The sequence below is a fragment of the Hippoglossus hippoglossus genome, chromosome 19, assembly GCF_009819705.1.
Source record: "Hippoglossus hippoglossus isolate fHipHip1 chromosome 19, fHipHip1.pri, whole genome shotgun sequence".
NCBI lineage: Eukaryota > Metazoa > Chordata > Actinopteri > Pleuronectiformes > Pleuronectidae > Hippoglossus > Hippoglossus hippoglossus.
In genome coordinates, this window is record NC_047169.1 from 1,973,034 (window position 1) to 1,986,153 (window position 13,120).

Genomic DNA, 13,120 nt, shown 5'->3' on the forward strand with positions numbered 1-13,120 from the left:
AAATACAACACAAATCCATTTCCTCTAACAAAAGTATCTTTAATGTCTTCAAACAGGAATCGGTAGGAACAGAGAGTCTCAATGATGTAATCAGATTACAGAATAAGTAACTATAGTCACTCCAGATTAAGTTTGAAAAATGTGTTACACTGCCAAGGATTACATGATTATATAGAAAAGAAAATTAAATGTAAAAATGAAAAACATGTATAAAACAAATAAAACACGTACAAATACAGTAAGATTTCATGGTGAAACCTTTAAAGACGGTACTTAAACAGTAATTAAATAAATAAAAATCCCACATTAAGAACAGAGACATGAATACGAGATAAAAATGTAATTGAAATAGAAGAAAAACCTTTAATCTTCTAAAGAAAAACATAACGAGAGAACAGGAAGAAACGAAGCTGCCGACGAGCGTCAGCCGCTCGCATCAGGATCCTCATTTACAGAGATGGCTCCTCGAGGCCGGTTTCTAATGAGCGATGAGCGTCGAGCTCAAAACCTTCAGCGAAATAGACTCAACTCTTTGTCTGAACTTCACAGTTTAATAAAGGATGGAGTCATTAAAGTCTGAGACCTGCCAGTGCTTCACTTTTTAAACATTACGTGACCTGGATTTACAGAAGAAGAAGAAGAAGAGGAAGAGGAAGAAGAAGAAGAAGAAGAAGAAGAAGAAGAAGAGGAAAAAGAAGATGAGGAAGAAGAAGAGGAAGAAGAAGAAGAAGAGGAAGAAGAAGAAGAAGAAGAGGAAGAAGAGGAGGAAGAGGAGGAAGAAGTCGTCATTAAGAGCTTTGACGGTGGATTTGAGAAAAACAACTTCAACTAATAAAGAGTGAAGCCAGTCTTATAAAGTACAGAGGAAATATGACCACTAACAGTTCTTTTAAATGTACAACACAATCTGTACGGCGGCACGGTGGCACAGTGGTTATCACTGGTTCTGGGATTGAACCTCAGACTGTAAATAAAGATGGACGGCTCCCAAAAGTGAAGCCAAAGCATCTTGATCGCCCCCTGGTGGCTGCAGCATAGCTCATAAACCTCCTCCATGTTTGCAGATGGGAACCTGAAAAAAACCAAACAGGTTGTTCTTATTACACTGATGTAAAAATAAAAATAAACGCCTCCCTCGGTAAAGCTTCGTCCTTTTTATCTGCAAATGAAAACCACCCTGTCTCACCTGCATGAGGTTTCCTGTGAGGAGGAAGAGCAGTGAGTCTTCATCTCTTCTTTGTGGCCCCTGTTCTCCACTTCAAAGCAGGAACAAGACGGTGTCACTCGTCTTTGCCGTGCTACTTTTGATGAAGGAGAGAGAGGAAAACAGTTAAAGCTTCCGTCGACCCCGTGGATACGTGACGCTTCTTAATGTTTTGTGCAACCAAAGAGGACGGTGGTATTACTCATGTGTCCTGTAACCACCGTCTCCCAGTCAGAGTGTGAAGTCTCTGGACCTCTTGTCCTGTAACAGGCACAGAGTGAGAGGCACATGGACAGGATACATGATGATGTGTTTATTCACTCTGCTAATGAGACATGACACATAAGTGTTGATCACCACGGAGTCTGTGTTTTTTTTGTTGTTGTTTGTATATTGATTTGTTTGTGTCCACAGTGACGAGGAGGAGCTGCGGAAGTCCTTCTCGGAGCTCGGGGACAGCCTGAGCGAGACCAACACCTCCAGGCCCATGAAGAGGGTGGTCAGCAGCGGGAAGCCCCTGGCCGACGAGGCCGAGCCCTCGGGAATGCTGCTGTACAAGAACGGGTTCCTGGTTCGCAAAGTCCACGCCGACTCGGACGGCAAGAGAAGTACGAGTTTGTTACGTGAACAAACCAGAGGAGGGCGCTGTGGGCTCATTCCTCAGATTTAACGCACGCCAGTGGTGAACCTTAGAGTGTAAAGAAAGATGGACGACATGTCAGCTCCCAAAAGTGAAGCCAAATCGTCTCATCAGTTTAGGTATAGGTCATAAAACCTGCCTACTCCATGTTGGCAGATGGGACACGTTAAATACATTTTTCCAAAGATAACTTCACAAAGAAATCTGCAGCAGCAAAGCCCCAGACGAAAAACAAAAGTATAGTCGATGCTTCGGGAGAACGTGGCACTAATAAGATGTCCAGCTGCTAAAATCTGTAAATTGTGATTGAATCAAGCTTCTGAAGTAGAACATCACGTGAAACACAGACTGTCTAATATGATGCTGCATTGCCCTGTTTCTCCTCATCTTTTTAATCTATATTTTATTTATAGATTTAGAATTTTGAAAGAGATTAATAGCACATACGTCCGAACCAGTGTCCTCTGTTGTCACACTTGTTTCACCTCTGCTATTTGTTTTAATGCTGCTCGTACATCATGCGTGTGAAGCTGCAGGTTTCATGTGATCCATCATGTTTCCTCCTCACAGCGCCGAGAGGGAAACGAGGCTGGAAGACCTTCTACGCCATCTTGAAAGGGCTCATTCTCTACCTGCAGAAAGTAAGTCATGCACAGTATATGTGTTTGTGCCAAAAATAAAAAAATCTAAAAGTCAAGAAGCAATTTGTAAACAACCTTTTTAAATATCAGGTAACAGCATCTGCACTGAATAACCACACCCGGCCTGACACATGATCATGAATCATCTCAAAGCTTTAGAAATGATTGTCACTTTATTGCTGTGAGACATTTATACATTTTTGTGAACAACATTGTTTTGATGATTATTTGTTCTTGTGTCAAATGAGCAGAATCACAGCATCATGACTGGAGAGTTTAACTTGTTGTAATTCTCTTCCACAGTCATGGAACAATTCAGGGAACTTTATTTGATTCTTATTTTCCTTTACGGAGGCAACGTGCTTTATTCTATTTGTGTGATATTGAGTTTTATGTGTTTTTTCATACTGACACTCGGGCGTAAGTCTTTCAAACGTTGCCCAGCCCGAGTGCTCTCCTCTCTGTGGAGAAGACTTGTTTTCAGCTGACGTTTGCAGGCGAACGTTCACCCTCTCCCCTCTTCTCAAATAAAAAACTACTCGATGTGCTTATTCAGCTCAGCGACTTTAATAAGTGTTGAGACCCCCGTGTGGAATTCACAGCCTTCCTCCCTTCTTTATAACGTCCCTGCAGGGCGAGTACAGGCCTGACAAGCAGCTGTCGGATGAGGACCTGAAGAACGCCGTGTCCATCCACCACTCTCTGGCCATGAAGGCGTCAGACTACAGCAAGAGGCCCAACGTGTTCTACCTGCGCACCGCGGACTGGAGGGTGTACCTCTTCCAAGCACCGTGAGTCCCAGGCTGAAGGATGTGAAACCACTGAGTCGATTCAAAGCAACACGATGCTTGAATCAGCAGCTTGATCACAAAGAGTTGGATGGTTGAGTGTGTGTGAACGTGGAGAATCACCGAAGACGCTCAACATGTGGTGGAAAGACTGAAACGAGAAGAGTGGAGGCTTTTTGGTCATGTAGGCGTAACACAGCTGAGCATCCGGCTTCTCCTCACAACATGTGGAGCCAGCTGTGCCCGTGTGCCCGTGGCGTGTGGAACACATGCAGAGCGCACACGGATCAATGACACACACACACACACACACACACACACACATGCTGAGCAGGACGCACACTGAGAGTGAAGAGCAAGGTGAAAGTGTGTGTGTGTGTCTGTGTGATAGCGGCGTCCAGGAAGTGGCACATGAGTGGCCACATGTCTGAGCCCCCCAGGAGGGCCGGCTCTGTGCTCCAGTTGCAGCTTGCATTTGTCCCAGATACTCTCCCCTCCACACGTCTCTCTCCTCTCTCCTTCCCTCTCCTCTTTGTCCCTCCATCACTCTTTTGTCCCCTGGGAATTTAGCAAGGCTGTTTCATTCAATCCGATGTTCCTCGTGGGCCCCTAATGGCTCCGTTAGAGTCAGGCCCTTTTCTCTGGTGCATTAATTGGCTCCAGAATCATTTATTTGTCAACAGCAAGGCTGCGTTTCCTGATAATTATCCCTTTGATGCTGAGAGCCGGCCCCGTGTTGATGTGAGCGCGCAGCACGGATAATGAGTGTGTGTGTGTATCCACTGTGTGTGTGTGTGTCTGTATCCACTGTGTGTGTGTGTGTGTGTGTGTGTGTGTGTGTGTGAGAGCTGTAGCTGCAGATGTGTAATTACTTGTGCACGTCTGTTGTGTCTGTACGTCACAGGAACGCAGAGCACATGCAGTCCTGGATCACCCGGATCAACACGGTGTCCGCCATGTTCTCAGCTCCTCCCTTCCCGGCGGCCATCGGCTCCCAGAAGAAGTTCAGCCGGCCGCTGTTGCCGGGGACGATGTCGAAACACTCTGAGGTATCGTCACGTTAATGGATTTTTCACAACTGGGTCCTAGAGCAGGTTAGATCTGGTCCGGATCAAGTCCAGGACCCTGTGAAACGGAAAACCCTCAAAACATAAAGATCTGTTCTCTGATTATGATGTAAAATTTGAATTTCATGAATAAACACTCACGTCTAACTCAAATTTTATAAACTACTAACACTCGCTAGTGGGTATGATTGAAGGCATCTCATGAAAAGTGACGTCTGCTTTATTTTCCAGCCTGAAAGTAAAAAACATGTGACCAGGACAGTTTTTAATGATGATGGCGAATCGTAGCTGCTTCGTTATCAAAGACACGCGAATCGCCTGTGATCTCAACTTCCCTCGTTTCCCGTCTCCTCTCGTCAGTGCACTTTTCAAAAGAGCCAAATAACCAAATGAAATGTTTTATTCAAATCATTTTTATTTTAACATGACCTGTCGTAACTTGTTGTGTTCGAATTTGAGTAATAAGAGTTTTATTTCAAAGCAGAACCAACAAAATAATGTTCAGCTCGGCTCCGGGGGAACACAGGGAACATTCAGCACCGGTGAAATCAATAATGTATTTAAATTGTATTTGTAAAGACTCGCTGCTGCAGGTTACGAGCTCAGAGCCGAGTTAAATCCAAACAACTGCGTCGTTAGAAAGACGTCGTCACAACAAGGAGACGACAGTAGGTGAGAGGAAGGTTGGACGTTTCAGGCCTGTCCACACAGGAAATGTCCGTCTCTCGTCGTTCTTGTGGTGGAGACGTATTTGTCTGTTCTGGCCACAAAAATCGTGAAAAAAACCCGTCACAAAATATGTTTTGGGCCATAACTCGAGAACAAATATATAATAGGATGAAAAAAAAGGAAGTTATGACGTTCGATTGCCTAAAGGTCAAAGGTCAGCTTTACTGTGACATCACAATGTTCTGCACACACACACCTTATGGCCGTTATGTAACACCATAACTCGGCAACAGAAGGGGAGATTGTGACCATATTTCCTGCTGTTTGACTGGGAGGCGGAGGCGTACGACCACAAGGCGATGAATACAGTTTTATATTATCTCCAGAATGACGTGTCTGAAAATCATTGAAAAATAACATGAATCAGTGGAGAAGCCAGTTTGCTGACGACTTCCTGCTGCTCTGAGTCGTTTCATCTCGTGTGTCTCGTGTGTCTCGTGTTCTCGGGGATAAAATAAGTGAATGAAAACACAGATGAATTAATTCCTCAGGCAGGTTTTATTGTTTTGTCTCCGTCATGACGTCAGTGTTGATGTTGTTCTTACAGGAGGAGCAGGTCAGATCCCATGAATCTCGATTCAGAGCCATCTCCACGGAGCTGGCTGAGCTGCGCTCGTATCCTCCCGACCGCAAGGTCAAAGGCCGCGAGCTGGAAGAGTATCGCCAGCGAGACGAGTATCTGGAGTTCGAGGTGAGACGGACTCAAAGAAATAAAGAAGTTCTCAAACTCCTTCTGAGCTTTTTGAGCATTTATCCAACCCTGAATTCCCTCTGCCTGTCTCTCTCTCTTACACCTGAACAGAAAACACGTTACGGGACCTATGTGATGCTGCTGCGAGCTAAGATCCGGAGCGGTGAGGAGGACCTGTCGGTGTTCGAGGCCCAGCTGCTGGAGGACAACGGGCTGCAGAGGGCTCACTCCAGCCCCACGCTGCAGGACAGCAGCCAGGCCAGCCAGGCCAGCCAGGCCAGCCAGGCCAGCAGCACCAGGGACGGGGGCAACAGCAGCAGAGCCAGCGGCTGCAGCAGCAAAGTGCGGCAGGAGGGTCAGAGACACAGCTACCGACAGGCCGTGAAGAAGTGAGACAGGGTGGGGGCGCCGGGAGCGGCACGGCGTTGCACTGCCAGCGGCAGGCTGTCTCCCTGCAAAGGTTTTTATTTGAGATCCAGATGGGTTTGGAGCTCTGCTTGAAGGGGGAGCTGCAGTGAGGGTCTCCCCCACGCTCTCCCCCGACCATGACGCCCTACCCGGCACCCCAATCCTCTCATCTAACAGAGGAGGTGCAGATCCTGTGACTGGCGGAGTGGCTGGGGAACACCAGCGAGGCTGCAGGAGGTGGGAGGAAACAGACCTGCAGGGACGAGGTGTCTTTGAGAACCAACGCTGGTTGCGGTGGCAGACTGTCCCGTGCACCGAGATAAAGAGCGTGCACACAGGGACCTACATCCAGCATCCTTTCCCCCCTTCTGTTCTTTCAAGGCACCTCTCCGACCACGTCCTCCCTCCTTCTTTCTCTCCTTTCACTCAGTTTTGGGACCAAACACGTTTACACATTTTAAAGCATCACACTCACGATGACTGATGGTTTGATTTCAGCTGAACTGCTGTGCTAGTCAATGGACAGAGCCATTACATTCCAGCTCCTTTCTTTACGCCACATCACCACGGTGTGAGTTCACATTCCATACAGGAGACGGACATCCCAGCTTTTCACTCCTGAAGACGGAAGCGAGCTGAACCTGTGGACGGCGCGCGACACGTCATGAGGAAGTGTTGAGGCTGGAGCTGCGGCACTGAACACGCTGAGATGGTGCAGCTCCGTGCAGCTCGTCTCCTCTTCTCTCTCGTCGCCCGTGTCCAGTCCGAGGCGGCAGCATCAGTAGATGTTCACAGGACTCCTGATACGCAGCAGCCAAACTGCATCTCATCAGCAGAGCTCTTTCCTTTGCTGCGCTTGAACAGGCGATCTCTTTCTTGCTCTTGCTTCTGTCCCGTGACGTGCTTCTGTTTCTCTTTCTTCTTCTTCTTGGCCGAATGTTGTTTTTCTCCAGTGATCCGCATGCCTGCATCCAGCACCGCTTCTTTTAGGCCTTTTACTGCAAAAACCGAGAGCGAGCTCAGTTCTCTCTGGGGTCGTTTGAGTCGTCCGCCTCATGCCGGTGCCAACATGCGTAATCTCTGTCTGTACTTATAGCCTCTCATTTATAAACCCTGTTTGAACACTCACCAGGCAGACCCTGAATGTTCATGGTTTTCAGTATTTTTACAGGATTTTACAGTCGTTTGTCAATGTTGGACATGCTCCTCCTGTGTATGTCAAGTGTGTGATGAAATATGATATTGAAAAAAAAGAAAATATGTTATCCATACTCTTTGTAAACATTCAGGATGTGTTGTGTATATATAACGCACCCCCTGCTGTACGCTGATATCGTAGGATATATTTAAAATATATTCAACACACTATTGTGATTATTAGGTACACACACACACAGCTGACGTCCTGTGCGTCCGAAAGCGCTACATGATAATCACGCGTTGTTTTCTCGTTGTTTTTTATTTCTTCGTACAATTCAGCACAACGTGAGTATTGTAGTATGAACCTGTCGGAGGTCAGAGGTCAGAGGGTGTTTACGCCCCGTGACGGTGAAGCTGAGTCGCGTGGGAAGCGTTTCGAAGGCGTGCATGGTTCGCTGTGACCTGAGAGCATGACTTTATGATCAGGGTCCATGCTTTTGTAAGCGATGCATGAAAAAGGTGACGTGTATAAAAAAACAAAGAGAAGTGCGATGGTGAAGCTCCTCATTTCGGGGGCAGTGGGGCAGACTGGTAACGTTTGGAACATTATGGTTTCCGTAGCCACACACACCTCATAGCGTTATTATATCGATGTATCGCCATTTTCTACTCAGGCTTTTCTTAAAATGACACCTTGAGCAGCTGCGGTGCCGGGGTCCCACCAGCAGGGAGAGCTGTCAACATCCAGTTAGGTTCTTTCAGCCATAATCGGAAAAACCTGCTGCACCTGCAGTGAATATGCAGTGAGTCGCCCACTCACCTGAGCACGGGGGGGACAGGGCTAATCAGACAGGACCTGTTTGTACTACTATGGATGTCAAGTGTGCGTGTGTGTGTGTGTGTGTGTGCGTGTGTGCGTGTGTGCGTGCGTGTGTGTGTGTGTGTGCTGGACGTTCAGAGGTGCCTGTTTTAGAGGCTGTGGAATATTCCGGCCTAATCGGAGCATGTAGTGTTTTTTTCTCTCAGTCAAGATCCTGAAACTATTGTAAATTAATCAATCAATCAATCAGAACGTTGATCTGCAAATATTTTTGACGATTCATTTATTGATTTCGTCAGTTTTAAGGCAAAAAGAAAAGTTCAATATTCCCCCGATCAAGCTTCTTGTTTACGTGCTTCTTTGTCTTGTGTCGTAGGAAAACAGTTCTCGTATGTGCCAATCATTTTTTTTGTCTTAATGTTTTATCTTTAAAATGCAGAAATGTCTAAGATGACATCCTTATATTTCTCGTTTAGTCCAAACAAATTGTCCAGCGCCCTAACATTTTTTTTTTTTGATTTTTTAATTAATGACCCATATGATTAACCGATTACCAAAATATTTTCTGATTCACTTTTTGTCAGTAAAATAATGGTTTCGGTTCTGAAAAGAAGAAATTTGTCGTCGCTGATCCATAATGAAAACAATCCACATCATCTCTGCTTCATATCTGTCACTGTTATGACAGTTTAATAAAACTTTATGTGCATTTTGTTGCCACACTTGACATCCTGAACCTTTTCTCAGTTGCGTAACTAAACGTTACAGCTGGGTTTTTATAATTAGTCTGTAAATCTGCTGTTTATGATGCAGCCAAACTGTCGGAGAGCAGCCAGACGGTGAGAAGAGCGACGGTGACTCACAAACTGATTCAGTTACATCAGAGAAATACAAATAATCCATCAAGATAAAAGAATCTCTCAGAATTAATCCTCCAAATTTGGAAATCATTTTATTCCAAGTGACTGTCACCTACTGGATTACACCGTGACCTGAGCATCCCTCACTGTACGAACAGCCGACACACAACGTCCACACATTTTAAAGAGTTTTATTATTTTTAAATGTCCTTGTTTTTCTCTGAGTCACCTGCAAATTAATCTGCAGCTATTTCATCAGATTAATCATCAGTCACCACATCTGCTGCTTGTGGCTTCAAACATATGAAGATTGACACGTGTGACAGTAAAATAAAACACCGACATTTAAAGAGTTGATTAAACTGAAAAAAATCAAGTTTTCAGGAAACACTTTGAATTTGTCTTTTCAACGTGTTTCGGTTTCTCCTGGAATCTATCAATCAAACAACTATTCATGGTGTAGGTCACCTGATTCCATCCATTCAAAGTATTTTCGGATCCACACAGAACTGGTTCAGACTCGTGGCTGCTGTGGCTCCCAAGTGTTTCTCCACACAGAAGGTCCGACGATATTCTTATGCCAAAAAGCAATGAATAAATCAATAGGTGAAGCAAAAATAGCAAAAACATTCTGCAGTGTTTGTGACGTCGGCTCAGTTTCTCTTCTACTCATCCTGCTGTTGTTTTGGTTGTAAAATGAAGATTGTGACGGGGATGAAGAACAGTGACTGTTTTAGTTTGTGCACAAAAATATGAGTTTTTATTGGAAAATGTATCCAAGACGTGACACTAATGAAGTACAACTACTGCAACATCGTACTCCTGCTGTGCGTCACACGTATTCCAGGCCGAGCGCTGTACAACCACACAGTGTGGATGATGTGGTTTGAAAGGAAGGTGATTCTTCAGAGCTTCAACCTTGGCAAAGTCTCCAAGGTCATCTCCTCCCTCCCCTCTCCTCCCCTCTCCTCTCCTCTCCTCTCCTCTCCTCTCTCTCCTCTCCTCTCCTCTCCTCCCCCCTCCCTCTCCTCTCCTCTCATCTCCTCTCCTCTCCCTCTCCTCTCCTCTCCTCTCCCCTCCCCTCCTCTCCTCTCCTCTCCCCTCTCTCCTCTCCCCTCCTTCTCTCTCCTCTCCTCCCCTCTCCTCTCCTCTCCTCTCCCTCTCCTCTCCTCTCCTCTCCCCTCCCCTCCTCTCCTCTCCTCTCCCCTCCTCCCTCTCCTCTCTGCTCCTCCCCTCTCCTCTCCTCTCCTCTCCTCTCCCCTCCCCTCCCCTCCTTCTCTCTCCTCTCCTCTCCTCTCCCCTCCCCTCCCCTCCTTCTCTCTCCTCTCCTCTCCTCTCTCTCCTCCCTCTCCTCTCCTCTCCTCTCCTCTCCTCTCCTCTCTCTCCTCCCCTCTCTCCTCTCCTCTCCCCTCTCTCCTCTCCTCTCCTCTCCTCCCCTCCATCTCCTCCCCTCTCTCCTCTCCTCCCCTCTCCTCTCCTCTCATCTCCCTCTCCTCTCCTCTCCTCTCCTCTCCCCTCCTCTCCTCTCCTCTCCTCTCCTCTCCTCTCCTCTCATCTCCTCCCCTCCCCTCTCCTCTCCTCTCCTCTCCTCTCATCTCCCTCTCCTCTCCCCTCCTCTCCTCTCCTCTCCTCTCCTCTCCTCTCATCTCCTCCCCTCCCCTCTCCTCTCCTCTCCTCTCCTCTCCTCTCCCCTCCTTCTCTCTCTCCTCTCCTCTCCTCTCCCCTCCCCTCCTCTCCTCTCCTCTCCTCTCCTCTCCTCCCTCTCCTCCCTCTCCCCCCCCTCCTTCTCTCTCTCCGTTCTCACCCCCTCACTTACATCAGCGAGCGGCTGCAGGATCACCATGGCACTGGTTAGCGTGGAAGCGGCTGGTTCCCGTGGTGACGGCCCGGTGATGCTGGAGTGAAGTCACCCCGTCGCTCTGCAGCAGATCACCTCTGTGGGAGCGGGGGGGGGGCGACTGTCCTCTACACGTGCACCACCACAGCCTCATTTCTGAATGTGACGTGTAAATAAAGCATGAGGTATTATGGCCTGCGTTCATTTTTATTATTGTTAGGGTATTAAAACGAAGGGGTAATAAGTGTCTAAGGAAGGGCAACGTTTGATTTTCATGTCCGTGAGCTCATGGTCATCTTTTATTTGATTTGTTTTATTAATGTGACTGAAGGAAGTGGCTGTGTTTACTGCTGTCGTGTTTTAGAGAATCGGCTCGTACACAATCTCTTTTCCATGTAGAGGTCAGAAGATCGGATCCACCTCAGTGTTGGTGAGACCGGGGCAGGCGAGGCAGTGCTGCCTTGCTCAAAGTCACAGAGGAAGTGTTGTTTGTGAGCCTCTCGTTTCGGGAGGAAGAGAAGATACAAATAAAAGTGTTTTGAAAGGTTTTACTGCGTCTGTGTGATTTCTGAGATTATTTATGAGATGAAATCATTGGTTTTAGTTTTTAAATTTTAAAATTAATGAAATTTAAGCTTTTCTGTGTCAAGAATCAAATTAAACAGAATATCTTTGCACCTTTTACTGATGATTTTTCCCTTCAGTTAATCTGAGAAGAGAAATATCATCGTTCATCAGTAGATGATGGAAATATTATTGATTATTAACCTTTTGATTTGAGCTATTGTTTGATATTTAAAATGATCCATTAGTTAATGAGGAAATTAATTGTAAGAATGGAAATAATCATTACTTATTAGTTTAGAATTCTTATTTCATTTTTTTAGTTTTATCATTCAGTCATTTATCTGTATTGTATTTCTATTTTTATATTGTTTATTGATAAAATCATAACTTGTATTAATAACAAGATAAATCAGGAGACAACTTAAAGTGATGTTACGTTGTGTTGCGCTGCCTTGACTCACGTTAGGTTAGAATAGGTCAAGTTAGGGTAGTTATAGGTTAGGTTGAGTTAGTTATAGATAGTTATAAGTTAGGTTAGTTATAAATTAAGGTTAGGTAAGTTATAGGTAACGTTAGTTTAGTTATAAGTTAGGTTAGTTATGGGTTGGGTTAGGTTAGTTATAAATCAAGGTTACGGTAGTTATAGGTAAGGTTAGGTTAGTTATAAGTTAGGTTAGTTATAAATCAAGGTTACGGTAGTTATAAGTTAGGTTAGGTTAGTTATGGGTTGGGTTAGGTTAGTTATAAATCAAGGTTACGGTAGTTATAGGTAAGGTTAGGTTAGTTATAAGTTAGGTTAGTTATAAATCAAGGTTACGGTAGTTATAGGTAAGGTTAGGTTAGTTATAAGTTAGGTTAGTTATAAATTAAGGTTAGGTAAGTTATAGGTAAGGTTAGGTTAGTTATAGGTTAGTTATAGGTTAGGTTGTGTTGTGGTGTGTTGCCATTCTTTATGTTGTATTATGTTGTCTTATGTCATGTTATGTTGTGTTATGTCATGTTGTGTTATGTTGTGTTGTGTTGTGTTGTGTTGTGTTAAACTTCCAGTGAACACTACACAGTGTAGTTGTTGAACGCAGCTCGGAGCAGGTACAGCCGGGGATTCTGGTGACGTCACATAGGAAAGCACACACACACACACACGCACGCACACACGCACACACACACGGCGCAGCGCTGAAAACAACAAGACACACACACACACACACAGAGGCTCATGACAGCGTCGCAGAAAGTCACAGTGAGTGTGAAACTATCTTAGTGAACCTGTGTTCACTTGTGTTGACGTGTAGTTTGTGTAGTGAACGTGTGTTTAACGTGTTGTGTCAGGAACATCAGGTGATCTTCGCTCTGACGTTTCCTGAAGCTGGGAAAGACATTGACGGGGCCCGGCTATTTCCTGGTCTGTTAGCTAAACAGTAGCTGCTCGGCAGCTAGCCAGTGGAGCTAACGCTAGGAATAGTTGGCTTTGTGTATTTTTGTATAACCCGATGAATGTGTACATGTGATTTGTGTTAGAATACATATAAGATACATGTGATTTTTTATAACGTCAGTCTGACAGCGTGACTGTGTCAGGATCGAAAGTAAACTGGCATTAGCCTGGATCTCGTTCCAGGATATAGCCTGGTCCCTGCGCCTGATAGCTCCTCTCAGGTAGAAGGAACATGTTAAAGCGACATGAATGTTCATCTCCAAACATGTTGTGAACAATATGTTATAAATATT

General features: G+C 45.4%; 2 protein-coding genes across 7 annotated transcripts in view; both read left to right on the forward strand.

Moving 5' to 3' along the window:
• LOC117753175 (PH and SEC7 domain-containing protein 1-like) overlaps positions 1–8,394 on the forward strand; it is a 49,161-nt gene extending 40,767 nt beyond the window's left edge. For 3 of the 4 annotated variants that reach the window (XM_034571088.1, XM_034571089.1, XM_034571091.1), the window contains 6 exons: positions 1,619–1,812; positions 2,415–2,485; positions 3,119–3,276; positions 4,178–4,322; positions 5,617–5,760; positions 5,872–8,394. In XM_034571088.1, coding sequence (XP_034426979.1) covers positions 1,619–1,812; positions 2,415–2,485; positions 3,119–3,276; positions 4,178–4,322; positions 5,617–5,760; positions 5,872–6,153 — 994 coding nt within the window. In that variant the 3' untranslated portion in view covers positions 6,154–8,394. Of the gene's footprint in view, positions 1–1,618; positions 1,879–2,125; positions 2,384–2,414; positions 2,486–3,118; positions 3,277–4,177; positions 4,323–5,616; positions 5,761–5,871 lie in introns of those variants that run through there. The other variant, XM_034571090.1, reaches the window with a different exon arrangement.
• The window catches only part of LOC117753178 (inhibitor of nuclear factor kappa-B kinase subunit alpha-like), a 39,263-nt gene that overhangs the window by 16,599 nt on the left and 9,544 nt on the right, over positions 1–13,120 (forward strand). Inside the window, exons 1-2 of one of the 3 annotated variants that reach the window (XM_034571095.1) lie at positions 3,391–3,596; positions 12,589–12,632. The gene's annotated coding sequence lies outside the window, so the exon portion shown is untranslated. Of the gene's footprint in view, positions 1–3,390; positions 3,597–12,582; positions 12,635–13,120 lie in introns of those variants that run through there. The other 2 variants (XM_034571094.1, XM_034571096.1) reach the window with 2 other exon arrangements.